At 38.5% G+C, this 27181-nt stretch overlaps 1 protein-coding gene and 1 pseudogene across 1 annotated transcript in view; both read right to left on the reverse strand.

Annotated features, from left to right (window-relative positions):
- Window positions 1–27181, reverse strand: part of LOC110059706 (telomerase-binding protein EST1A-like) — a 51730-nt gene that overhangs the window by 21590 nt on the left and 2959 nt on the right. The window contains exons 2-7 of the mRNA XM_020766429.2: window positions 21617–21913; window positions 20989–21155; window positions 17735–17906; window positions 11901–11962; window positions 1114–1262; window positions 342–579 (exon numbers count right to left, since the gene is read on the reverse strand). Of these exons, the coding sequence (XP_020622088.2) occupies window positions 342–579; window positions 1114–1262; window positions 11901–11962; window positions 17735–17906; window positions 20989–21155; window positions 21617–21913 (1085 nt within the window). The remainder of the gene's footprint in view (window positions 1–341; window positions 580–1113; window positions 1263–11900; window positions 11963–17734; window positions 17907–20988; window positions 21156–21616; window positions 21914–27181) is intronic.
- Window positions 3878–11885, reverse strand: LOC149097326 (uncharacterized; annotated as a pseudogene).

Below are 27181 nucleotides of genomic sequence, written 5' to 3' on the forward strand. Positions count from 1 at the left end.
GGCGACCGTATCGGTCGCAATTTTGAGCCCTGTATGGTCACATGATACTGGTCAGCAGAAACCTTGTTTTGATAGCTGTCAATTAACCATAACATGGATGTCCAATATCAAAGATGCGCCTAAGATAATGTGCTACTCTCTTATTTTTCAAGGTAGTGGGCTTGGCGTACGGACATATGTACGTACATGAGGACAGTCATGTGATAACCAAAATTTTTTGACATTGATGTGTTACCAAATTTTCTAAGGTATGGGGTTCTGCTTGCGTGCCTTCGGTGCACAGGAGCTCTGATATCAACTGAAAGATTCAGGTGATCCTATGAAGAACTGTTATCTCTTACCTAATAGAGGACACTTGCCACAGATCAACACGGCACACCAGCCAGTCAGCAAACACTTTAATGGCAGGTAGAAACTGTCTTAAGGGTGCACTCAGGCCTTTGCAAGTGTTCTTCACCTCAAAGTCTATACCCTGTAGCAGAGTACAGCAGGTTTTAAGCAGCAAAATAAACATCTCAACAGCCAGATTCATGGCTTGGTCCTGGGGTGTACCCACTCTGACATACTGTTCTGTTGCATCTATATAGCAAAGAAAAGAAACTTATATGAATCCTTATTGAAGCTAAGGTGTAGAGCAGGTAAGCCTGGAAAAGATGAGCAAAGGGAAATAATTAAACAGTTGGTTCATGATCTACAGTACCATTTGAACTTGAAAAGAGATAAAGCAAAAGGTAATGAAGAAAACAAACCAATGAAATTGATACATGTAGGAGAGCACCCATTGGTGAACCTGCCAGGGTTGATGGTTATTGAGGAAGAGATATGGCCATGTTGCAGGATGAACAGCCAGTGGTTTGTAAGAAATACAATGCAACATTGATCAACTTACATGTAGCAGCCCTTAGTTTTCATTTGCATTATTTCTCTTCTATATGCAGACAACATTTTTAGGACTGGCACCTTTGAGAAAAGCTTTGAAGTTCCCTATGTCGGTGAAATTGTTTAATATTTACCTTTCCAACATCCAGGAGGTTTAGACTATTTGTCCAGGATGTGTTTTGGAAGCAAGCTACATGTATAGAAGAGGCTGATGTGACTTACAGAGTAACTAACCTTGTGCTGCAGTGTTGTCAATAGCAAACATGCTGATAGCCATCATCTGCAAAAGGTTTGACCTGCTTATGGCAGAGCATGATGGGTACTCTAACAATGTGTGCAACTCGCCTATCAGTTGGTACTGTAATGTAGGCAACCTTTCCAGGCTGAAAATATATTGACAAAAATACCATTAACATAAAACAATGACATTCCCATTGAAAGGCTTTACTGATTGAACTTACTAAATTTTTCTGTAGAATAATTTTCTGCAGAGAAGTATTTAACTGTCTGTGAGATATGTCATGTGTCTGTCATAATGTGTCACAGACTGTGTTAAATACCCCTTTTACATGTCACAAAATTTAATGTAGTAGTGTATACCCAGATAACTGGATGTATTCTTAGTTTGCAATCTGAGCACCTTCACGCATAACAGAACAGAAAAAAGATAGAGGAAATTTAGTGCAGAATATCTTTATGAATCAGTATCATCAAGGCAGAAATCAGTCAATCAATCAACCAATCTGTTGTAGAAGATTGAGGAGTATTAAAGATGATTTCCAGTCCGTACGGCACAGTCTCAGCACCCTAATGTTTATAGACATAAAAAGTCTCACTCGATGGAAAGCAAAACAATGTTATTTGTTACGAACCACATACCTTATCTTTGAGGGCTTTCAATTTCTTTTTCCAACAGCTTCATTGATTTTGACAGCTGCAAAGTTGTTTCATCAAGTGATTTGGGGAAGAATGAAACATAAAGCTCCGCATCCATAATGGCGGTTGACATTAAACTTTGAATTTACTTCATGTAAGTAGTTGTGAAATGTTTACATTTTGTGATGTCTTGTATGAAACAAAACAAAAACGTAAACAAACTCTCAAGAGTGCACAGTATGGAAATCACCTTTAAAACATGCCACCTGACAGGGTGCAGAAAAAAGATCAAATTATGTGGAAATTTTTTGGGGGGAATGCAGAAAAATGCATCGATTATACATAAAACACACTGGATTATGCGGAAATTTCAATAGCAAACAAAATTAACAACAGTGAAACGAAAATAGAATGAACTTAATTAAACATCGAGAGATATTGTTTATTCAGTATTTTACCACTTTTTAGTTGCAAATATGATATCATCACTGATCTAATTTGCATAATAGAAAAATGTCAATATCTCTAAAATGAAAAAAGATATTAAAAAAAAAAATGCCATTCTTCTGTATTTTTAAAGGCCTTTCAAATACATGGAAATAATTTTTCATGTCATATGCACTATAAAAGCCATCCCAGGTCTCCAAATTGTGACCGATACTGTTGCCAATGCAATTACCATTTCATCTTTGGCAACCAAAACTTCTGGCTCAGTTGCCATTATGGTGACTACATTTCTGTGCGCTGACAATCAATAACGGTTATTTTGTCACACAATATGTCCCTCTAGAAAATTATATTGAAAGATCTTCCTTTCTAAAACATTCAACATAAGAAAAGAAGTCAATCCATCCTTTTGCTTTGCTGTATTGACTCTCTCACAGCGGAAAACTTCCAAATGGCTGACCATGCTTGAAATCGCCCTATAATGCATTGCAAACCCTTGATCATTGACTAACATCGTGTATGCCTATGGATTGTTCTCTTGTAATTTAGGGATCCTTCATACTATTATCTGATTCAAAAGAAACTTTATTGAGTAGAAACACTTTACAAAGCACTTACTATTAAATTTTATCATAGATCCTAATAAACTGCTTTATTTTCCTTGGTACTCTAATGCATTTTTTCCTCCCATTTCCTAAAAAATTGGCCCCTAAAAAGATCTTCAGGGGCCACTTTGGCCCTCAAGTAAGATTTTCTGGCTAAAACACTGCGTAGCCCATAGTCATGTAGCCCTGTAGTCCTGTAGCTCATTCGGCTTCGCCTCATGGGCTATTGACCCAAGGCCCTTGAGGGTGAAGGGTCTAATTGTTTTAGTATCACCCAACTAGTTGGACAGAAAAGGCAATAATAAAGTTAGCAAATGCAAGTCAAAGAAATACTTCTTTGGGAATAAAACGAAAGAAAGGGTCACGCTCGATTGTGCCAATTTCACTACTGGAGGACTATTACTAATAGTCCTCTAGTAGCGTAGCCAATTAAAATGCAGGATTTGCATTAGTCCACTAGTTGGGTGATACTAATACGATAAGCATTGCGATGTGTGGAGTTCGGCAAAGTACATCATCTTCTTATTGACATTCAATTGATGACTGCGAGATAATCCACCACATTACTATCCCCTGTTCTATCAATAAAAGTAGTGAAGCCTTTCAGCATCAGTCCCTTGCTTGCTAAAGCAAAATACTTATGTGCTGTTGTCCTCATTCATGCTGCATGCTGAAATGCAAATATGGCGTCCAATGTTGACTTAATTTGTCTATCACACAATGGTCACTTGATAGGATTTTGTCATGTGTTGCCAAATAATGAATCAAAAGACATTCAAAGCAAACAATTTTTATTTTAAAAATCAAAACGTGAAATTTCCCTGGCAGATAAACTGTGTTTTCATGAGTTTTGGGCTCAGGTGAGGGTGGGGTGGGGATTACTCCCCTATAGTAATAGTGATAGTAATAGTATGTCTAGTGCACCTTACTCTCTTATGGGAGGTGTTGGTCTAGTTGCAATAACGGTTTGAACGTTAACTAATAAAACTACAAAATAACATTTACCATTTTTGTACAGAAAAAAATTAGAAAATTCATAGCACTTATTACATTTGTGAATTAATGATCTCTTTTCTTTTTTGAAACATTGAATATATGGGCTATCAAAGGTATGTGAGGCCCCAAAGAATATGGTTTTTGAGTTGTTTATGTCTGAAAAAGGTGTAGATTCTGACCATATTGGTCTGAAATAGGGGTATTTTTCACTCTGGCTTGGCATTGGGTATGTTGTTTACAAGGAATCGATTATTTCCGCATTAACATTGGCAAATTTGTAGCCCTTCTCAAATGTTTGGGCGGATGGGGTCTTTTTCTGGTTTGCGGTGGCCATACATTAAAGCCATTTACCAATTTTGTAGGCCTGAAAATTGGATATCAATTTTTTCCCCCTGGGAAGGTGGTTTTGGAGTTGTGATGTCTTGTGAGAGATCAATGCTGAATGATGTATCGTATACTGTCATGATATGTAACTATTTTGTTACATAATCACTATATTTATAACTATTAATGAAATTCTTGTAAAGTTTATTACTGTCAGAAAATAGTAGCGAGCTACAGAAGCGCAATGCCTCTGTAATTCTAGGCGAAAGTTGTCCCAAGTAATTGAAAGTTGAACTTGCATCCAGACTTGTGTTGAGAGGGCAAACGCATTTCATGTTTATTTGCAGCCCTGTAACGAATGACGTGCAATCAATTTGTGTTGGCCGCCGATGGGTGGCCAAAGGGAGAGCAACTTCTGTGGACTTGCCTTGCCTTGACCAAAGTGAATGCAGGCCATCGCAAGTCTTTATGTCTATTAGACCAATACTTCAGGTCTTAAGAAAAAAATTTAAAAAGTTTCAGATGGAACAGATCTCACTTCAGAATCAATAAAGATTATCAGAATTGATTTACAACCACCTTAAATTTTCCAAAAATTTGAGGTGGTCCTGGATCTGCTTCCACCATTTTTTTACACTTACCAAAGACTCAAAACTTGACATGCTGATTAGAATTCAATTAAGAAAAAAGGTTGCAGGAGTCATTCTTGAGTTACAAACCCATAAATCTAAAATTAAGGGTGTTTCAAATAGGTTATTCTTTTGCAATAGTAATCATTTGCATCACGAAAGTGGCCACCACTTGCTCATCGATGTTTTGGCATTTGTTTGATACAATTATCGTAGCATCGGTGGGAGGCTGGTGGCCATATGCCAGAATGAGTGTTCTAGGGTTGAGCCTTGGCCAGCGACATTATGTTGTGTTCTTGGGCAGGACACTTTACTCTCACAGTGTCTCTCTCCACCCAGGTGTATAAATGGGTACAGGCAAACTTAATGCTGGGGGTAACCCTGCGATGGACAGGCATCCCATCCAGAGGGGAGTAGAAATACTCCTAGTCGCTTCATGCTGCAGAAACCAGGATAAGCTCCGGCCTGATGAGCCACTGCAAAATGTTATGAGCTGCATAAGTTGTCGCAAACATGATTTTCTTTACTCACATGATCGACTGATTTTTATAACATGGAGTAAGATTCTCGCTTCGAGCACATGCTCTGCAGGAGTGGTCACTAAGCCTATAGTCTTGTGGAGTGGTTGCTAGGCCCTCCACAACACTCCCCAGCCGAGAGGTTCTAACTCTTAACGTTCGGGATAAAAGGAAATTTCAACAGTATGAAATGGAGTTATTACAGAGAGAAAATAAAAGAAAGGATACAATTTGCGATCCAGATTAAATGTTCACCAGTTTGTTTAGGGCTTGTCTTGCTTTAACAGCTGCCCTCTGGATTGGGTGCTCATTTCCAAGTTTCTGTCCACTCCTCTGGTGACTGGTCATCCTCACTTCGACTGGGCTGGACTGGGGTCTCTCTTTGTTCAGCACATTCCAGGGGAACAGGAAGTTGCGCATACGGTTTAGTAACTTTCCTGATGCTGTTTGGACTGTAGCTGCTCTGATTTCCCTGTCTGTACTTGAAATGAGTTCCTCTACAATGGCTAACTTCCAGGTACCTCATGGTGAACTTTCCTTTAGAAGTACAATGTCTCCTTTCGTAGGTTGCATTGAAGATTGTGTCCTAGGAGCTTTTAAGTGTTTCTGGGTCCATTCACACAAACTCAGTACATATTCATCGAACCATAGCTTCCAAAACATGTCAAGATGTTTTTGACCTTTATGCCACATGTCAAAGAGTTTTTGGGAAGAACTCAACTTGCTAAGGAAATCTGGGTCTTGTTGTTGATCTTCTTCTGCTAAGGATGGTATGCCTGTTTGGGGTTTAGGCTGAGGAAATCTCCTGGGGTGAGTGTGAATTCAGAGCTGAAGTCAGCTCCTACATAGACTAATGGCTGGGAATTGACCACTGCTTTGTCTTCTTTTACAACCATTTCCAGTTGAACCATAGTAAGACAAATCTTTCTAATACTCTTTCGAAGACATTGCTTTACAAGTCCGATAAGTACTTCATAAAAACCACCAATCCAGGGGGCCAGTTCAATGATGAAGCTCCACTTTATGCCTTTGTTGGTCAGGTAACTTTGTGTGTCAAGACTTGTCATAGAGAGTTGCCATGCTTCCTCAACAGTTGACTTTACTACTTTGAACTAGGAAGCATTGTTGGAAATTATCTGTTTCGGTATTTGAATCTTCTTAGGCATAAGAAGAATTGTTCAGCAGTCATACCATGAACAACTTCTAAGTGAATAGCCATAACAGCTAAACAAGTAAACAGACACAGCCAGACTTTTTGGGCTGCTGATGGCTGACTGACTTTCACATGCAAGGGTCCAAGATTGTCAAGACCGGTGTAGGTAAAGGGGGGAGATTCTTCTATTCTTGATCGTGGATAAGGAGCCATTGCAGGCATTCTGTATGGTCCCCCTTGATGTCATCTGCATCTCAAGCAGTCGAGTGGAAAGAAGAAAGAGAAAGAAAGAAAGACTTTATTTAAGTGTCAATAGTATTTAGCTCAAAAAACACTAATTGGGGGCACTATTTGGGGACAACTCTTCTTACAGATGATCTTCCTTGTGGAATCCAGAATTCTCTTCTGATAGCTGCTAATGTGTGAGATACACCTGCATACATCATCTTTTCATGGAAGCTCTTGATCACTAAGCTTGTAAAGACATGGTTCCTTGGAAGGAGGTTTGGGAACACAGTATGTTCTGGGAGGTTTTCACTGATCAATCTACCATGGCACCTTAGTACTCTGTTTTCATCCAACTGCAGGCCTAATTGGTTCTTCAGATTGTTTCTTGAATTTTCTTTGACTGCATTGACCTCTGGTGTGAAAGCACTCTTTTGGAGATACTTCTCCCACATGACCTTTGCTTGGTTTATTTCCTCTGATGTAAGCTGTCCTTTGATTGTAATCTTCTTCTGTAGTTTTCCAATAGATTGCAAAGCCCAAGTGCTCACTCTGAGTAGTTTGGTTAACAAGGAGTAATTTCTTTCGTGGATGCCAAAGGGGGCATCTGGCTTGTCAAAGGTCATTTTGCTACTTTCTCTTGGTATTCCAGCCAGTGTTGCAGTCTCATACATAAACATGTGGGCCAGGAGACTGTTTGGTATTCTGTTCAGACACCTTGCTGTTAAACTGTGTTGACTTCCATAAAGGCCATTGTGATGGATGATCCGTTAACCACAATGGACCATGCCACCATAAGTTCACCTGTTGGAAAACCCCTGGTAGCCAGATCAGCGGATTTTATGAAGTGGACACATAGTCAAACTTGATGTGCCCGTGTGAGGTAATCTCTCTAAGCCAATTCTGAACAAACACAGGTAATGGCTTACAGGTTTTCATCCAGTGAAGAACACACTGTGAGTCAGTCCACAGAAATCTATCTACCATGAACAACTGAAGTTGTTGAGTTACATAGTTAAGGCATCTCGTTCCGATAAGAACACCTGGCAGTTCCAACCTTGGAATGCTGAGAGGTTTGGCTGGGGCAATGCATGCTTTGGAAAACACCAGCTTGACAGTTGCTTTTCCATTTACTGAAGAGTAGAGGTGTACTTAATAGGCTTTGGCAGAGGCATCTGTAAAGCAGAGCAGTTGGTGTTCATCTCCTCCAATATACCTGGATAATGGCTGAGAGGACAATGGAGTCAGGCTCTCACAAATCTTGCTCCATTCTTGTTGCTGTGACTGACTGAACATCTTGTCCTGATCTTTTTCTTGTTTCCACAGTTTCTGAATGAACAGCTTTGTTCAATGAGTCGTAAATTCTGCTGACAGACTGCTGTGCTTCTGTTTTTGCGGTCACTTCAGAGGAGAGATTGTGAAATCCATTGATGAAAATGGTATCTGTGGTCAAATTCCAGGAGGTTCCTAAGACTTTCATGGTTTCTGCACTGGTTCGATCACATTCTAGGATATTCTGGGGAAATTCAGAGGAGCTTGAAGCCCACTAACAAAGATTCATTGATGCAGATTGGAAGAGGGTCTTGGCTTCTTTGTACAGTTCATCTGCTTGTGTTGATGTTTCAAAGTGTATAATCACGTTGTCTACATAGATGTTATCCGCTATCTGTTGAGCGATGGGGGTACCTGCCTTGGTTAGATGATTTCTGATTGTTGCGGCCAACAGAAATGGACTGGATATCATACCAAATGGGACTCTGGTGAATCCCAGTACTTGAACATTGTTCTCAAGGGTAGGCTTAGAAGGATCTTTTAACCAGAGGACACTCACCACTCCAGTGTTGTCCACTGCAATAAATGCAAATCATTTTTTTTCTTCCAGTAAGATTCTGTGGTAGTTTGGTTTCAGACAGTAATGCTCTAAGAGTAGTGTTAGAATCCAACTGGGTGACCTGTGATGTAGACCACATGTTTCCAACGGAGCCTTTGTAATCAACTTTGTCAGAACTTTGCCTATCTATATTTTCCCTGTTACTAATGTACCTATGCAACTGATCTCTGAGTAGCTGCACTGTCCATTCGTCACCATTTTTCTGGTCAGTCAGGTGGATGAGAATATCTTTGGGTAACTTAGCCATTATCACTATCTTGTTTAAAATGAATGGGCGCCCATTTTGTTTCCCTTGTTGAAATCATCGAAGGGGAAACTTCTGAGCACATTGTGTTGCATATGGGATAAAATAAAACGTTATTGCGGTTGTATATAGAATATTGTATATGATTGAATTGTGCGATATGTTTTTGTTAGACAGCCATTCAATCTGTGCAGTTCTCGAGGGATTTCTGGCACCGCGATATTTTATGAGCCACATTTGGATTCTTTTAAAATTTTCCTTATCGCTTTCCGCATGAAGGGACGCAGAGGTATGTTCTCATAGCTTTAAAATAAAAATTGTTTGCTTTGAATGTCTTATTTACTCTTTTCATTCAGTTTTTGGCAACAAATGACAAAATCCTATCCAGTGACCATTGCGTGACAGACAAATTTTAGTCGACATTGGACGCCACATTTACATACAGCATACAGCATGCAGCATGAGTGAGGAGAACAGAATATAAACATTTTCCTTTAACAGGCAAGCGAATGACGCTGGAAGGCTTCACTACTTTTATGGCTTGCCATTTAAGAACAAGGGATCGCAATGTGGTGGCTAATCTTGGAGTCGTTAGTTGAATGTCATTAGAAGATGATGTACTTTACCGAACTCCATGCGTCACAATGGTTATCATGTAGGATTCTGAACACACCAGTACTTAATGTTTGAATGTAATATCTTACAGAAGGTGAACTAAACATGACTTTTCTGCTATGGTTTAAGTCCAAATACTGAGGAATCAAATGCAAGAAGTTCCTTTTGATTATCTGGTCACAGGCACTTGCTGATTGTTTTCATTTCTAGCAGGTTAGTGTTGTGATTATCATGATTTTGACAGCATTAGTACTCAGTGCTGATGAAAAGCCCGAAAATAATTTTTATACCAGGTTTTACACTGACATTTCCTCTTTCAAAAGGTTAGAATTTTAGGTGTTTCAGTTTTTTACCGGGTAGCGAATTGAAAAAGTGTGAACTGATTTTAAGTGGCTCGCTGTGACCTTGAAAATTAACCCACAAAAGTATAATTGGCCTCAAAAGACTTGTAAACCCTTGAACAATAAATTCCCAGGATCAAACTGGAGTGTTATTGTGATGCGGACGGAACAGAGCGAAGTTTATGATAAGGTATGAGTCACTTAAGTTTGCATGTTTTTGACCAGACATGGGTCCGTAAGAAATTTGTGATATTTTGGCGGGTTTAAAAACTATTTCAAGAAAAAATCCCGCCATGTTTCTGGGCGAAATGTGAAAAATTTTGATATTTCATCATGTGCCACACATTTGCGATATGGCTCGGTCTTAGTGGACATTCCCTCGTCTTGATAAGTTCTTCTTACCTTTATTCAAAATATTAGCATGCTATCAGGTTTTTTTTAGTAACTTTATTTTTGCCAATGTTGCTCAAATGTTCTGCGGAAATCATCTTAATTCATTGTTGCGTTCTTGGAACATCCATAAGTTAGTAACCAGGTGTATTAAATAATGAAAAACTAGAATCCAGACTCTTCACCTAAAGAAGGTTAGAATGCCTGGAGGTTAAAAATTTGTCACAAACAAAATGGTGTGTTTTGGTTGCTGTTTTAGGAGAAAAACTACTTCAAAATAATCAATCTCCTCAGAATTTTTATTTGCAGGGGAGGTAATTTTTTTTTTTTCACCTTTCCTTTTTCTCCTTTTCTTCTCTTTTTGCTGCAGTGATTGACCTTCTACTTGGCTTGCTCCCAGTTCAAAAATTTCTGAGAAAGCATCATTGAGATGGGCAATTTTTACCATGGAGGAGCTAAGTGCAGTCACAGGAAATTTTACTGCGAGTTTTTCACTCAAATTTCTGACCATTTTTGTGTGTATTTCAGGCTCCATTGAGCTGATCACTCTGACCTGGGTATCATTGGAAAGATCTTTTCCTCCTGCAGAACTTGAGTATAGATGATACCAATTTTGTTCAAAGGTGATGATGTCAGTAGTGGAACAAAGGCCAAGGCTTGTCACGGCCAGTTACAGGCGGCACAGAGTCAATGGTTAAATTATTCTTATCTATAGTTCCAATAAAACTGATCAAATCTAAGCGATTTGAGGACAGTGCCTACTTTTGTAAGTGCACACGCATTCTGCACATCACGCAAGGCATGGTTTAACTGCCATGTGTGCACTAGGGTTGGCACTGACATAATCAACTACACTACCAAGTACGCCACCAAAATGAAAGCAAAATTCCCTACTGTGACCAAACCAGGTTTAATAAACCTGCACTAAAGACAGGAATACTGGAATAGCAGCTTATCGCTACCCAATAACTGTTAATGGCTTCTAGCTGAAAAACCTGCTTTTATCTGCAGAAAATTATACTGAAATCCAACTGTAATTAAAATTTTCTGTTATTCAAATTTTGACAAAACTCGAACTCCGTTGGCCAATCCAGGCATCGTGTTTGTAGAAAAATGTTTCATGCCATTCGTCTCATTTGATGCAAGTTCTCAATCAAAGTAGGCGGCGAAATCATGCAAAGTAGCTGGCGAATTTTGCCAGCCGCCATCCCTTATTGAAAATCCTGTGAATAACTCTAAAAAACGTGTGGTTACCCCTACATTTTATGTTTTGAAATGGAAGTGGCATGCCTTCAACATGTGATTAGTTTCTGATTGTGAGGAAAAGCTGTTTAGATTGCATTTTAGCTGAACCAGAGGAAGTGCTATTGTAATGATTTTGTTATCAAAAGCATACCAAAAATGGTTTTTATGTTACCATTTACCATGTAGTTTTAAGATCTTAATAAATGTATTTGTTTTTCTGTGTGTAAAGGTAAATTCTAAGGAAATTTGTGAAGAAATATCCTTTCCTTCTATGTTCAGAAAATGCTGATACAAGCATTTTTGTTGAGACTCTGCGTTACTTATGAAAAAAAATGCATGGCTACCCCCATTTTTCTTTGTGGATTCTAATAGCCCTTAAAAAGATCTACTTTTTCTGCACGGTCCTAATCTGGCACAAAAACCTTTGTATTTAGTAGGCATTGTCTTTAAGTGATCACATGACAGAAAACTCTTAACTGGATGCGTGCAAAGTAAAACTATCTGTAAAAGAACTTATCTTACCCAATTCTTGAGTACAGGAGGCCATGAGCACAAAGAAAGTGGAGCACAAACTTCTTGTTCACCTAAAAGGGTTTTTGAAGTGTCAGATAACAAAGTTAGGTCACTTTAACGTGTGTTTTATCATACTACATTTCAGAGAGCTGTGCAAGGCAGCAAGTCTCTTCCTGTTGAGGTACGAATAATACAGACCATTCCTGCATACCAATGAGCAATGATGCTGAGTCATAGTCAGGGCGGGTAAAATAAAAGATGTAAGAAAATGTCCACCCCAACCTCATTTTGGTTCTATTGTATGTGCGCACCAGGAATGGGGTAAGGTCTTTCAAGCTCATCGACCATTATGTATCCACACACAGATGTATGGAACAGGGTTACAAATAGCATCAGTGCTTTAACACGAGAACCATTAGAAACTAGGGACATTAAGATTGTCAGGAGTGGATTAACCATAATAATTTGTAAGATGAAACTTTCTCTTGTTCTCTGGACAAGTCACGTTTGAATGCTGTTGAGGTCACAAACATAATAATTGGTTACAAATGTAACAAGGGACAGATCACAACAAAATTGAAAGGCTCTGTGGAAAAAGGGCATTAAGTATTTTTTGTCAAAAGTGAACTCTGTCAAAAGGCCATGCGCACTGTGTTGGTGTACAGAGCCGTTACAAAATATGTAACACTAAAAAACACGGTGGAGTATAAAATTTAAGGACAGCTATAACAATCTGACGACATCAAATGAAAGTAAATTATATGTGCATTTATCTCCTGATGAGAAAATCCCAGAATATCTACTTACTTTCACTTGAAAACAAAATGAAAACACCATACAGGAAATTGACGATAAAAACAGGAGTGAACGAGTTCGAAATTTTTGACATCCTTTCCGCTGCCATTAAAATTTTGAGACAAAAGTCTTGAAAATCAAGGTGCACAGGAGTTGTAGAATCAAGGCGAATAGGTATTTTTCACAGAAAGTCTACACAATCAAGATAAAAGTGATTTTCTAGCATTACATTCATATTTTTGAACCAAAGTTTTGGTTCAAATTTCAACGTTAAACACAAGCGTTTTGTCCAGCTTGTGAAAACGTTCACATCGTTCGTTTGCTTCGTTTCATTTCCATCGTTTGGATCATTTCTATTGTTTGCAATGTTTCTATCGTGCGTTTCGTTTTTGTTGCACATTCGTTTCGTTTCTATCATTCGTTTGATTTCTATTTTGAATATCGTTTGGAACCCGGGTTTTGAACTATCTTTGGCATTGTTGTTTTTGTGTCTGTTACTTGGTGTCTTGCCACATGAATCTCGACAACAGCTTCAATTGATGCACAGTTCAGGCACAGGTAGGCACAGTTTAGGCACAACGAATGCACATTTTACATAGTTTAAGGTTACTTCAAACCTTCGCTGGTGTACTCCAGAAAAAATTGGTATGTGCGCTGTTTTCAAGGAAACCCCCACAAACTATATATCAACAGAAAGGTTGTAAAATGTAGAATTCGATAAAATTATGTTTTGCTTTGGATTTTGCTTTCCAAAGGTGGCAGAGGCCGTCAACTCCAAAATGAGTGACTGACATTCCAGTGAATTAATCGGGTATCATATGCGATCGTTCATGCAAAATAACTGTGCAGTGTTCATCACAAAGCCTCAATCTCCAAAAACGTGTCAGCATTTTCTTTTATTTCTATTGGTTATCTTTTTATAGATCTGTCAAGTTTGACTATCGAAAAATTCGCGTAACCTGTTGCGTTAAAGGCTGCCACGAGGAAAGTACTTAAAATATGGGAATTCGCCGACATGCTTTTGTTCCCTATCTATCAGTGGATGTTCTGACCAAATTTCATGGAAAACCGTCAAATCTGCATACCCTATTAATTAATTTAAAGAGAAGGGATTCTCTCGAAAAACAAGGGTGAGTTTTCGCCTTCTAAAGATTTATAAACATGTCATGCCCTCACAGAGGAATGTGTCAACTTGAAAAGCCATGAGCCAATGAAATAACAGAACCCCTAGCGTTCACAGTATGCAAACTTGAGCTTTGCGGACTTAAATTTTCTTGACCAAAAACATATCGACCAGTGTAGCCCCGCGAAGGTTTGAAGTAACCTTAAGAATCTTCCAACGTGCAGATCATTTAAAATGTTCATCAACAATTGTTCAAGGATGGGTTTAGAGTTATTTCACTGAAAGCATTAGCAAACCTGGTCAGTTCCCAATGCATTGTAAAAACATGCAAAACGTTTGAAGTAAATTTACAATGCTTGTAAACAATACTTGGAGTTTAATTTCTGTTCCTATAAAACTGGACCAGAACCACGCTGCTCTTCCTAAATTTATTGCATGATGAGCCAGTGCTATGAGAGGTTTGAACTCAATGAACTTGGGATCAGCTGAAAGTTTCGTGGCTTTCAGTGGCAGCATTAAATCACTCATGTCATGTCAATTTCTGTTACATTAAGGCATGTTTAACATGACAAGTCTTAAGGTTACTTCAAACCTTTGCGGGAGTCCTCCAGAATAAAATTCGTAGGCATGCTGTTTCCAAGGAAACCCCCACAAACTATATATCAACAGAAAGGTTATTAAATGTAGAATTGGATAAAATTATGTTTTGTTTTGCATTTTGCTTTCCAAAGGCGGCAGAGGCCGTCAACTCCAAAATGACCGACTGATGTTCCAGCGAATTAATTGGGTATCAAAAGCGATCGTTCATGCAAAATAACTGTGCAGTGTTAATCTCAAAGCCTCAATCTCCAAAAACGTGTCAGCATTTTCTTTTATTTCTATTGGTTATCTTTTTATAGATCTGCCAAGTTCGACTCGAAAAATTTGCGTAACCTGTTGCATTAAAGGCCGCCACGAGGAAAGTATTTCAAATTAAGGAATTCGCTGACATGCTTTTGTTCCATATCTATCAGTGAATGCTCTGACCAAATTTCATGGAAAACCGTCAAATCTGCATACCCTATTAATTCATTTAAAAAGAAGGGATTCTCTCGAAAAACGAGTTTTCGTCTTCTAAAGATTTATAAACATATCACACCTTCACAGAGGAATGTGTCAACTTGAAAAGCCACAAGCCAATGAAATAACAGAACCGCTAGTGTTCACAGTATGCAAACTTGTGCTTCGCGGACATTAATTTTCTTGACCAAAAAAAAATCGACAAATGTAGCCCCGCGAAGGTTTGAAGTAACCTTAAACTACAAACGAAACTATCTGTGCCTTCCTAAAAAACTTAGACGCATCCCAGATGAAACAATTGTACTCTTTTTGTTGACTTTTAATAAAATACAATTACAGGCTGGCCAATCAGAATCGTTGGTTCCCACAGCTAGTAAAATTCCAGGTTGAATGAATCAGAAAGGTTACCACTGATTTATCAGTTACCACTGATTTACCCATTTTTTTTTTATTTAATGGCTTTAACAGTTGATATATCTTAATTCTTGTGACTTTATTTATAGGTAATCAATGGTAGAACTCAACATGTAAGACGCATGCGTTCTAGCATCGTTAGTGTTATACACTATCTTTCCACGCAGTATTTTACGTCATGTCGTGTTACCAAGGACGGCAGCTATTTTTCAGGTAGCGCCAATTGTCCCTTTTTATTGCAAAAGTGAAACGTTAGAGTGAATAATTGCTCGAAAATGCGTGATAAATTATCACATTCTGTGAATTATCATTCAGGAATTCGCGCAGACTGGAACAATAGGCATCACCAAAATGTGGGCAAATTTCCTCAAAATATCGTTTCAAGCGAAATTTCTTCGAAAAGCCAAGAAAAGCCAGGAATTTCATTGAAATTTGTTTGCATTACTTTTGCACAATACTGTAGTTAAATAAAAGTGATTCAAATGATATATTTTTATTATTGAGGATCATATAGTATCACAATCAATTCCTCTTCAAGATTTGACAGGTCTTCCTGAACTCTGCTAAGCATGTTAGGTAAAGTGACTCATATTCATTGAACAGAAAAGCTGTAATAGAAGAAAAGCCGCTAAAAACAGACAATAACAACAACAACATCTTCCATCAGTCGACCGACCTTTCACACAAACTTACCAAGCTAGTTGTGACATATACACACCAAAAAGCGCGAGTATGTGTGATTAACTGCCGTTTTCCCCCTCGAAAAAAATAAACAAAAAAAGCACCGAAATATTCTGAATTTTAATTCCCATTTACAAAGTAAAACACAAGTGTAGATGGCACAGATTATACCAAGTTGCAAGCAGATGGTGGAAAGTGTTATCCAGTATATCTAAACAGCACTTGGAAAAAAACCCTTCACTTGTCCGATACAAGTTCTTATTATATGGCTAGCCCCGTGAGCGGGCAAGATGAATCAAATCCTGTGCTGTGATTGGCTACCCGAGCGGGCAAGATGGAGCTATCTTGCCCGCTTGGGACTACCTGCCATACACTGCAAGAAAAATTTCCCCGAAAGCCATATAATAAATCCTTGATTGACCAAGCTTATTCAGTCAAGATGGCTGGATATTGGCCTTGTTCTTTTTTTGCGAGTATATGGACCTCGACTCCGTCTTGGTCCATAAACACGCAAACAAAGAACTTGGCCAATATCCAGCCATCTTGACCCCACACTTGGTCAATAACACATACATCTTTTTCTCGGGTATGTAACTTTAACTTTGTCTACTCACTTGCCCCATGGGCAAGAGCCCAGGCAGCCCATCCACCGACTAAATATTTTGATAACAATTTTGAAACACAGAGTAAATATTTAGGTACACAGGTAATAAAGTGTTGACTTGAGATGAAGCTTGACGAAAATTACAAATTATAGCATTGTTTTGTTGATTGCATGATGCATGATCGCAGTTCAGAAGTGGTTACCTAGCACGTGATCAAAAATCTGCCCGGATCAAATTTCTTTCCACAGTTAAAAACAGCCGTGCTTGGCAGGAAAATGCTGTAAGGGCGCTGTGCAATAGACCAATTTCGATATATTAAAATTCAGCTTTAAACAATAGACCTCAGCACGAGGCTCTGGGGAATAACTACAGAGTTTGTGGGGTTTATTCCCCAGAGCCTCGTGCTGAGGTCTATTATGTTAGGCTGAATTTTAAAATATGGAAGTTGGTCTATTTATTGCGAGCATTTTCCAGTTTCATGGTACAAACCCAAACTCAACAATGTATCAAAGAAACAGAAACTGCACACATGCGTTGTCTCATGCTCAAAGGTAAAATTATCACATACTAAAGCTCAGTCAAGTGGAACAAAGTTCATCGCATACGACACACTGCAAATTTGTTCTTTCCTATGATGACTCGGTTCTTGTAATTAAACGTATCATTTTATTTTAGTATCAATATCACTCGATTAAAATGGCAGAAGAACTTATTGTTACAAGTGAATTCATCCTGCTCATGCATTGGCATGGATCATGAGCATGTGCACCCTACCATGATGACATTACGCAACATGGCAGCCATTCTCTAGCTAATGGGTTGACATGCAGCCTTGGTTTACATCAAACATCTTTGATATTGGACATCCATGTTATGGTCAATAATTGACCATAATTGACACCTGTCAAAACAAGGTATCTGCTGACCAGTATCACATGACCATATCAGGACTCAGGTTTAGAGCTCATCAAGGTCACAGGTTTTAACCTCTTGTAATCAGGAGCTTGCTTTTAGGCTTGGCAAAATCTGTGTCAAATCATTAGTTTATCTGGGAACACTGGAATTGTTGGATCCTTCCTGTATGCCACTGCATTTTATCCCATGTTTCTTTGATATTTTATTTAAACTTATTTACCCAAAAAAGAAATCTAGATAAGACAACATACCTCTTGAAGCGATATCTTTGGTGATTCCTTTACAGGATGGTCTGTAGAGTGCTCTTCATTCTTTGATTCAGAGACAGGATCTCCTGCTGAATTCACCTCTTGTACTTTGTCATGGTCAGTGAGCACAACCCTCCTGTACACTCCATGATGCATAAAGATCCACACTTCATACCTGTGTGACATTTACATAAATGTGATAAATCTGTACAAGAGTCACCCAGCATTAACTCAAAAACGGGCAATCTCAGATTGGTTTCTACCATGGTTAAGGTATCATGGTAGGTGAATTTTTCCAAAAAATGCAAAAAAAAAAAGTGTTTTTGCTGTTCAAATTGAGAAGACTGAGATAAATATTTTGCAAAAAGAATGAGAAAAAAAGCTCTTTTCCTTTTAAGATAAAGAGAAAAACTATTTTTGAATCTCATTAATCCCTGAAAGTGCGTTGACAAGTTCCTGTCACCTCTTATTGAAATTCACCGCCAGTTGTCATGTGAAATGCGAATTGTGGTGTGATATTTCACCAGAACAAAAGAGACGTACATGCAAACTGTTCTCGATCTGGTTGTTTTTATCCCAAGTTGGCTTTCGTTCATGTCAAATTTTCAAACGCAAGAAAACTTCTTGCCCATTTTCATCTTTGAGGAAGCTGAAAAGGCCAAAGTCTGATGGAACTGAGGGGTTCAGTGCTGACAAAACAAAATCTTTTGCTTTGAGCGACTGTGGGTTGTACTTTAACCAAGAAGAATGGTTGAAGGAACTCAAGGACACTAGTCTCGCCAATGAAGCCAAAGGACAAACCATAGTTTCAAAAAATGTCAGCAGAATGAAGAGGCCTTGGGCTAACCTTGAGCAACATAATAATAATGCCACCAACGAAATCTTCTTAGGAAAGGAAATCACGGCAGTTTACAAAAAAATGTGTTTAACCCATTGACGCCCAAATGAAACTGCACGCAACCCACCCCTAAATTCCCGGGGATTTTTTAACATTTCAGAACAAGCACGAGTGCTAAAAATAAACCACATGCACAGTAACCACACACAAGATTAGGTTTCAAGACATTGTTTATTTTAAGTTGAATAAATGAAGGGCCAAAATATTAAAAAATATCAACAAAAAGAACTCAACTTGATGTTTAAAACTGATGAGAAAACAAGAAATTACATTATTTCTTTACCACGTGACAAAATGTACCACAGAAGCCGAGAAAATTGAATATGCGAAAATGAGTTATTAATGACTTCGGAGGACAAACTGAAACCAAATACATCAGAACTTCCATTCTTGTACTATAATGGTTAGCATTTGAGAAAACAATGGAAAATAATTATTCTTCACCCTAACACGAAAGCTTGAGTTTTTGCCGAGCGCTTTTGCAGTCATTTTAACGCCTGTGGCTTCACCAATCGTTCCAAAAGTTGAATTCAACTTCAAAGTAGTAATGTAAATTTACCATTTTTGTTTCTTAAGTCCAAAAAGCTGCTTTAAATCTACGATTAAAACTTACTTGAAAGTGCTATGTTTCCGCGGTGGTTCTAGGAAGAAAAACCTCTCTACCAGAAAGTTTTGAGGACTCTGTACTGAACATTGACTTGTATTTTTCCTTTCTATTTCAAAGCCCAAAGCAGTCATTTCTCCGTGTTAGGAACGACAACTTCACTTCACTTCACTTAGCTTCTTTGTGCCTCGTGGCACATAAGGCCTCCACAGAATGCCTCCAATTTTCTCTGTTGGCTGCAGCAGCTCTTGCCTCATCCCATGTACGCCATCCTGCGCTGTTCCTCTCTCTCTCAACTGTTCTTCGCCAGGTGGTCTTAGGCCTTCCTCTCTTCCTTTTTCCTTCAGGTGTCCATGATAGGGCTATGTTGGTATGGCTGTTTCTGTTTTGTCGTAGGACATGCCCTATCATCTTCCATCTTCTCCTCTTAACCTCTTCACTAAGGAACTTCGTCTCTGCCTTCTCAAGGAGCTCTCTAGTGGTAACGTGATCCTGCCATTTTATTTTGAGAATCCTCCTGAGGCATTTGTTGTGAAACACATCTATTCGTTGGTCATCTCCCATGTTCATCTTCCATGTCTCACATCCATGCAGTAGCACCGGTACAACTAAGGTTTTAAACAGTCTAAGCTTGGTCCTCTTCATGATGTTCCTTGAGTTCCATATTCTTTTGAGTCTGGCAAATGTCCCTCTCGCCTTGGACAGCCTGTTTTTCAGATCTTTCATTCCTCCTCCCTCCTTACAAATGGTAGCCCCCAGATAATTAAACTCCTCAATTTCGCCGATATCTTGCCCATCTACTGCAACCTTCTCCTGACTCTTCCCGTTGATCCTCATCACCTTTGTCTTTCCTTTGTTGATTTTCAGCCCGACCCGTCTTGCTTCCTCATTCATTTTAGTAGTCTTGTTCTGTATATGCTGTTTAGTAGAAGACAAAAGCGCCACATCATCTGCAAAATCTAGATCATCGAGTTTAGATGTAAAGTTCCACCTGATTCCATTTTCTCCTTTTCCTACAGTCCTTCTCATAATCCAATCCATAGCTATCAAGAATAGAAATCCAGACATATTGCATCCTTGCTTGACGCCTGTTTTGATGCTGAACCACTCACATGCTTCTGCCTGATCTTCTACAGCACAATTGAAGTCTTCATAGAACACTTTTACCATCCTTACTATCTTGTTCGGGATTCCATATTTCTGCATAATTAACCATAGACTTTCACGGTGGATGGAATCAAATGCTTTTTCAAAGTCTATGAAGTTAATATATAAGCTTGCCTGCCACTCGTTTGCTTGTTCAATGATGTTCCTTAATATGAAAATCTGTTCTGTTGTTCCCCTGCCTTTTCTATACCCTGCTTGCTTGGAAGTTTTTAGACCTGACCTGCAACATGCCATGATTACCTGCACTTTACGAGCGCACGATTTTAAGAGGAAAAACTGTCTTTCTAGGACCCCTTAAGCCCTCTAAAAATATGCTCAGAAAGTCCATTCTGATTTGTTTATTTGTCCTCAAGAACAATAAAACAACAGGAGAACCAAAAAGTCTTCAGGGAGGGTAGGAAAGGCAATTGTCCCCACATGCTTTTTTTTTGGGTGGTTATGGGCAGCACAGAGAAATGGAGGAGTTTTTCGCATGGGCGGTTACGGACGGCACAGGCGTCAATGGGATAATATCTAATTATAATATCTCAAACAATGATTGCATCCATCATGTTTTAAGGGAATTAAAAAGAACCGAGCATCAGGTACCTGCCATGAGTAGCTTTGTGTTCTGAGATGAATCCAAGACCCTTAACCACATGTCCAAAGACTGACCGCCCCTTTCCTCTTCCTGTATGGTTGTTGCCTTCCATCTGATGGATTTGTTGCTCTGAACAAGCCTTTCTTTCATCTTCAGCTCTTTGAATTCTATCTGCCTACACAATTTCATGATGATTTAAATTATTACTATATTATTTGCGAAATTCCAGTCCGCATTAGTGGTGAAACCAAGCAGCACCGATTCAAATATAATTAAGATCACATTAAGTTTCAAGATCTCTATAAATAAAACAAAAAGATTCCCTTTTTGATAGGGTTCAGTTCTAGATACGGATCAGATGCTAAAATGTGGATATGATCATCAATGACCCGTGTAGTCTTTGTCTCGTGTGCCACAATTTCATTGATTTTCTTACCACATTTTGATGTTATCTGTGTACCTATATATAGTTAACCAGATGATCATCAAAATGGAATCCATTTCTTAAATAAAACCATGACAGAGTGAGACCATCTCATGTTTGCTAAATATCTAGCTTGTTAATATTCTTTAAATTCAATCAATGTACATAGCTTATGCCAGGGGCCTAACAAAAACACTGCTAACTTTACTCACCTTCTTCTGTATATCATAGAAAATAGCTGTTAGTTTTTCCCTAGCTGTCAATATTGGATTACTTGCAGCAAGACTCCTTATGTAAAAGTACACAGAATCGAGTTTACGATTGGCTAACACTGCAATGACACCCAGCTGGTTGTAGGGTTTGCCATCCTTGGGAGCCAGTTTACTGGCTTTAAGATACCATGATCTTATGGAAGCCCAGTTCTGGTTTGGTTGAAACTGTCCTTGATACCTTTCTATGTCTCCAAGACATATCAAAATATGGTGCGAGCTCAGGAGTGCAAGTTTAGCCTAGAATGAACATTTGTAGCACATAGTAAAACAACACAAAATTATAAGTGGATGTCTGGGTTTTAATTGCAGAAAGTATTCTCAAGACAAGACTCTAACGTCAACTAAATACTCTACAACACAAGTAAAAGCTCAAATAAGTAGTATGTATTCTACAGAGTTCCATCATTGTTGAACTGCCATCCACAATCAAAGAATCAAAGTTTGTCCTAGAGCAAACCTCTTCTAGATATATTTTAAAGTCTTGCAATGGTAAAGAAGTGCTCAGGAAACATTTTCACCACTTTTGGACCACTTATTTCAAACACGGCCATGTTTTCAACTTGTTTTTCATTGGGTTTCTAAACCCATCCACCTGACCAGAATAAGATGCTCTGGTTGGGTTAGAGCTGCATGAATAATTAATGAGTTTGAGAAAGTATATTCTTACAGTCTCTCACCACATGATGGGTACATAAGCTCTCAAAATCAAGTTTCTAGTAGTGATAAATTCCCTTCAGTTATCCGCCCACTCAAAAGTCCTTTAACACTTAATTGTATGTGATTTTTACTACATGGAGCAGAAGTCAAGTTAAAGTAAGTTGTATAACCTTTGCAGAGCTTTCAATTATTGAAAGCACTGCACTTAATATTACAATATTTGAAGCAGGTGGCTGCCCCTATGCAGCACCCATCAGGGCACAATGCAAGAGCCATTATAACAACTCTTTTTGGAGGGCCAATTTTTGAAATCTGCTAATATTAGAGCTGGCAATTCACAACAGTATTGCAATCATCTCAAAGTTTGGCTTACAAGAGAGACAAAATTTTAACACCGTTATGTTGTCTCACTTTTGCCAAGCATGACTGATTCAAAAATTTAAATTGACAATGCAGCACTGAAATGGGTTGTTCACATACACTTCAAATTTCAAGACTTTACAGGGATGAATTGCTGCTAATCTTTAACTTCTTGCCATTTGTACAGTTCAGACAACTTTTACTGTACACTAGCTATTTAAAGTAAAAGGGAGCTCTACATGTATGTAGGCGATGAAAGGCAGTTTGCAAGTCACTGCATGAGCTAGCTCATGTGAGATGGGGAAACCACTTTTTGAAAAGTTTATGAGTTTGAATAAGAATAAATTCATCTAAATTCTACGGCTTTTACTTTGCTCAATATTTCACTTAGATACACATATATTTCAATCAATAGTAGTTTCGATTTTGAGACAGCATTAGCACATTATATTGGTGGCATTGGGAGAAAATATATTCTTTTATTATATGGCAAGATAGTCCTTAGGTAGATCCGAGCATTCTGATTGGTTCTATCTTGGTTGGGATTTTGCCATACGGGCTGTTTCCATGGAAACGGTCATAGGCTGTGTATTTTTTGTTTTCGAAAGTCGGCAAATTCAAGATTTGCAACTAAAACTACAAAAAGAAATTGTGTAAATACTCTCATTCTTTGCAAAGAAACCACCTAAAAGATTGATATTTTACAGAGCTTACCTGGACGAAGAAGACGAATATTTACCAAGAAAATTTTATTGCCCTTGAGATCTGGAAACGTCTAATGTAGAAACTGAAACAGGCATTGGCGAAAGTCAGGAGGCCATAGACGATTTTATAGACAAATGAAAAAGTGCAAACACAAATGAGAAGATAGCTACAGTCGAACCTCGATTATCTGGACTCGTTGAGACTAGATGAAATAGTCCAGATAATCGAGGGTCCGGATAATCGAAAATATGAATATTAATGAAGAACAAAACTGTTTAAATTAAGCAACATTTAATCGTGAAACAACACTTTTACAAATCGTTCGGAAAACAATATGGTCTACTGTACATCTTGAATCACTCAACTCTGAGCCAATCAGAACTCATTCGAGTGTTCTTCACTAGTTACGACGCATGTGAGCGCTGCTTTTGCTCTCTAAAAGCAAAACAAACTCCCTTTTGACTGCACTTTTCAACGCTATAGTTTTAAAAAGAATATTGCTAGGGATCTCAATCATGAGTAATAAATATTCACGACAAAATTGGCACTAGAGAAAAAGTCCAGATAATCGAGAAATCCAGATAATCGAGGTACGGATAATTGAGGTTCGACTGTACTGATATGAACACTCTTCTCCACTACCTGGAAGGTAATGGTATGACAAATGAAAGAATTGAAAGCATACCTGCAACAGAGCTTGACCACCTTTTGTCCAATTTTTTTTCTGACCACATGCAGGTAAAATGGAGAAGAGTACAAGCCAGCAACAATTTCCAATTTTCAGCGCAGAATTGACCAGAATAAAAAGAAGCATCAAATTGTTATCGAGAGTGATGAGGACGATTTACTTTAAGGCTACTTCTTCGTCAGCTGCATATAAGTTTGAATGATTTTCACAACAACCAACTTTGACTTTTCTTCATCCATATTTTGTGATGTGCAGGTTAAAATGTTCCAGGATCAACAGAAACCCTTCTCCAAATTTCAACAACATGCAGCTGTTGAGACTCCTGTCAAATTCCGTTATAAATCGTTCTTGAAGTCTTGTTTATATTCAATATCTTCAATAAACTAGTTTTCAAATTAAACTCGTGGTAGCTTGTTCTTTCTGAGTTGCTTGCGTCATCGAAAACATGTTACCGCGGAAGCCCTTTGAATTCAAGTGACCAGAAGTACGTTTTAAAAGAAAACAAACAAGCATGGCCCAAGTGCCATATAATAAGGTAAAGGTAAAGTCTGCATACAAGCCAAGTGGCCCACCTGACCAGGGCTTATCCCGGTTTCTGTAGCATGAAGCGACTAGGAGTATCTCTACTCCCCCCTGGATGGGGGAGAGTTACCCCCAGCATTACATTCGTCAGTACCCATTTATACACCTGGGTGGACAGAGGCACTGTGAAAGTAAAGTGTCTTGCCCAAGAACACAACACAATGTCCCCAGCCAGGGCTCGAACGCGGACTGCTCAATCCAGGAACGAGCGCACTAACCATGAGGCCACCGCGTCATATAATAAACTACTTACTAACTTAGCTAATTCGAGCCATACAGGGGAATATTGGCCCTCGGTCGTTTCTGTACGGACCTCGCTTTGCTCGGTCTGTACTGCCACAACCTCGGACCAATATTCCCTAGTACAGCCCTTGCGCTTGGTTAGTAAGAGGTTAGTATTGGGCACTGTTGCTATGCAACCCTACCTAACATGAGAATATATTTCAGGAATCCATATTCGTAGTCATCCAGTCATCTGAAACAACTAAAAAATGATAAGGACGACCAAAACAATACGAAAAGTCTACTAATAAGAGTTTAGGTTGACTCTACCAGAAGAAAAAAATTGAATTTTCTTATGAGTTGCCTGCATTCTGACCTCCTGACATCCATTTGGAACTTTTAGAATACAGAGATAGATTTGCAGCACAATAAAATCATCATTTTTGTCCACCATCTTTGATGGAATGGTATTCTCCATGAATGAAATCACTGCAGGCTCAATTTTCATTTTGTCAACTGTTGATGCTGTGTACTACATCTACTTCTGCGAGATTGCATCTGCTGTTTTGATCAGGATATCGTGTTTAGCAATGCTAACACTCCAGAAAAACAGCCAAATACAAACAGGAAGAGCAAAAGCATTTCTTTCAGCCTTTATGGCAGTCGGACCTTCAGTTTTCATTTGTACCTGGATTTCTGTGTCCACCGACTGCCGCAACTACCGACATGATGTTTAGGTAAAAGTAAACTTTCCATTTATATGTTGTTCGACTGCAATTCTTTCCTATTGAACAGGCAAGTAAAATTTTGCCAGGGCAAGTATATCATCTAACATACTTGCCTGGCTGACGGCTAGAGAAATCAAAGTGGCTACGAGCCACTCAACTTGGGAAATGGATCCTCTGTTAACAGTGACAATTTTGATGCCACTTGAGGTTTTAATCCGTAGGGTAAGTTAAAGTTGAACTGAGCCCACTGCTATTGTTACGAAATGGTGTAAAATGCAACGGTGAGAGAATACACGAGGAGATGTAACACTGTTGAAAACATTCATGAAGTTATCGGTCCAAGAGACTGAGACAATTACAAAGAAAGTACTGCTTTTCATCCAGTCACCAAAGCAAGTAATAAGTCTCATTTTTATTCCTCTCATTTTTTTTTTGTTCTTAATTTTCCCATTTTCTCTTTGTTTCTTTTTCTCATCTTAGAAATTTAAAGAAGTGCGTTCAGCGTAGAGTCACTATACCACAAGGACAGTATCATGTCTCGTCTGCTCAAGAAAGGTTAAGCCCTGTTTGGCAGGGTTAGTACTTGGATGGGTGACCAAATATGAGTACCCTGTGTTGTAATAACTTCTTTTTCTTTCTTTTTTTTTCTGTTTTTTTCCTTCCCTTTTCAAGGTGATATTAAAGACTGCAGAACTTCCAGCCTTGTGTAATGTCGTTTCTTCTACATGTATTTATCAACTATTTGTTCCTCATTTCACCATGTCCATATTTACATGTATTTATTTACAATAAAAATATAAATAAACAGCGGAACAAGTCGTTGAAATTCTCCTCAATTCTCTTGACTGTTGACTGTCTAAAACATTTAATCACAGCTTGAATCATTTGAATATACATACAGTTCATCAATTTTTTGACTTTCAATGTCTTCTTTTTCGGCAATTGACTGGGAAATGAGCTTTTGTTTAATCACAGGTAGCTTTTATTTATAAAAACACTCTTGCAAAAATTTATTCAATGTAAAGCATTTCTGCGATAAGATATTGAGTGCTTGCATCAGAAATTCAAAGAATACCTAACTTGACAAGGTGCAAGGGACCGTAAAACGGTCTTAAACGGCAGATGCTTGAAACCTGGGGGGAACTCCTATATTAAAAGGTCAGGGATGTTTGTTGTCTCGAGTATACATCAAGGATTCTGGTCTCACTTAGGGTGTTGACGACGAAACATCACCATTTTTAGCTGTCAAAGTAACCTTTAGGGTGTAGTCGAAGAAATAATAATTAAAAGAAACCCTCTCATTTAATTTCTGTTTTTAGGCTTGATTTCCGCTGATCTCTCGAGTACATGAGTTGAGTCTAATAGTGTGCGACAGATCCTTTCTTGAGCAGTGGCTAGTAATCGAACCAGAAGCTTATCACCTTGATTAGGTGATATGCTTCTGATCGAACCTATTCCGTTTTAAGTGGTAGCTTTTAGAGGTCTAATGAAGCTCGAGCAACTCCCATATTAGTCTCCTTTAGGAGTTAAGGTCATTCCTCACATTTGCATTGCGCATCCTTA

This window comes from Orbicella faveolata, unplaced genomic scaffold (genome assembly GCF_042242905.1).
Source record: "Orbicella faveolata isolate gen_17 unplaced genomic scaffold, um_ofav_v1 contig_47, whole genome shotgun sequence".
NCBI lineage: Eukaryota > Metazoa > Cnidaria > Anthozoa > Scleractinia > Merulinidae > Orbicella > Orbicella faveolata.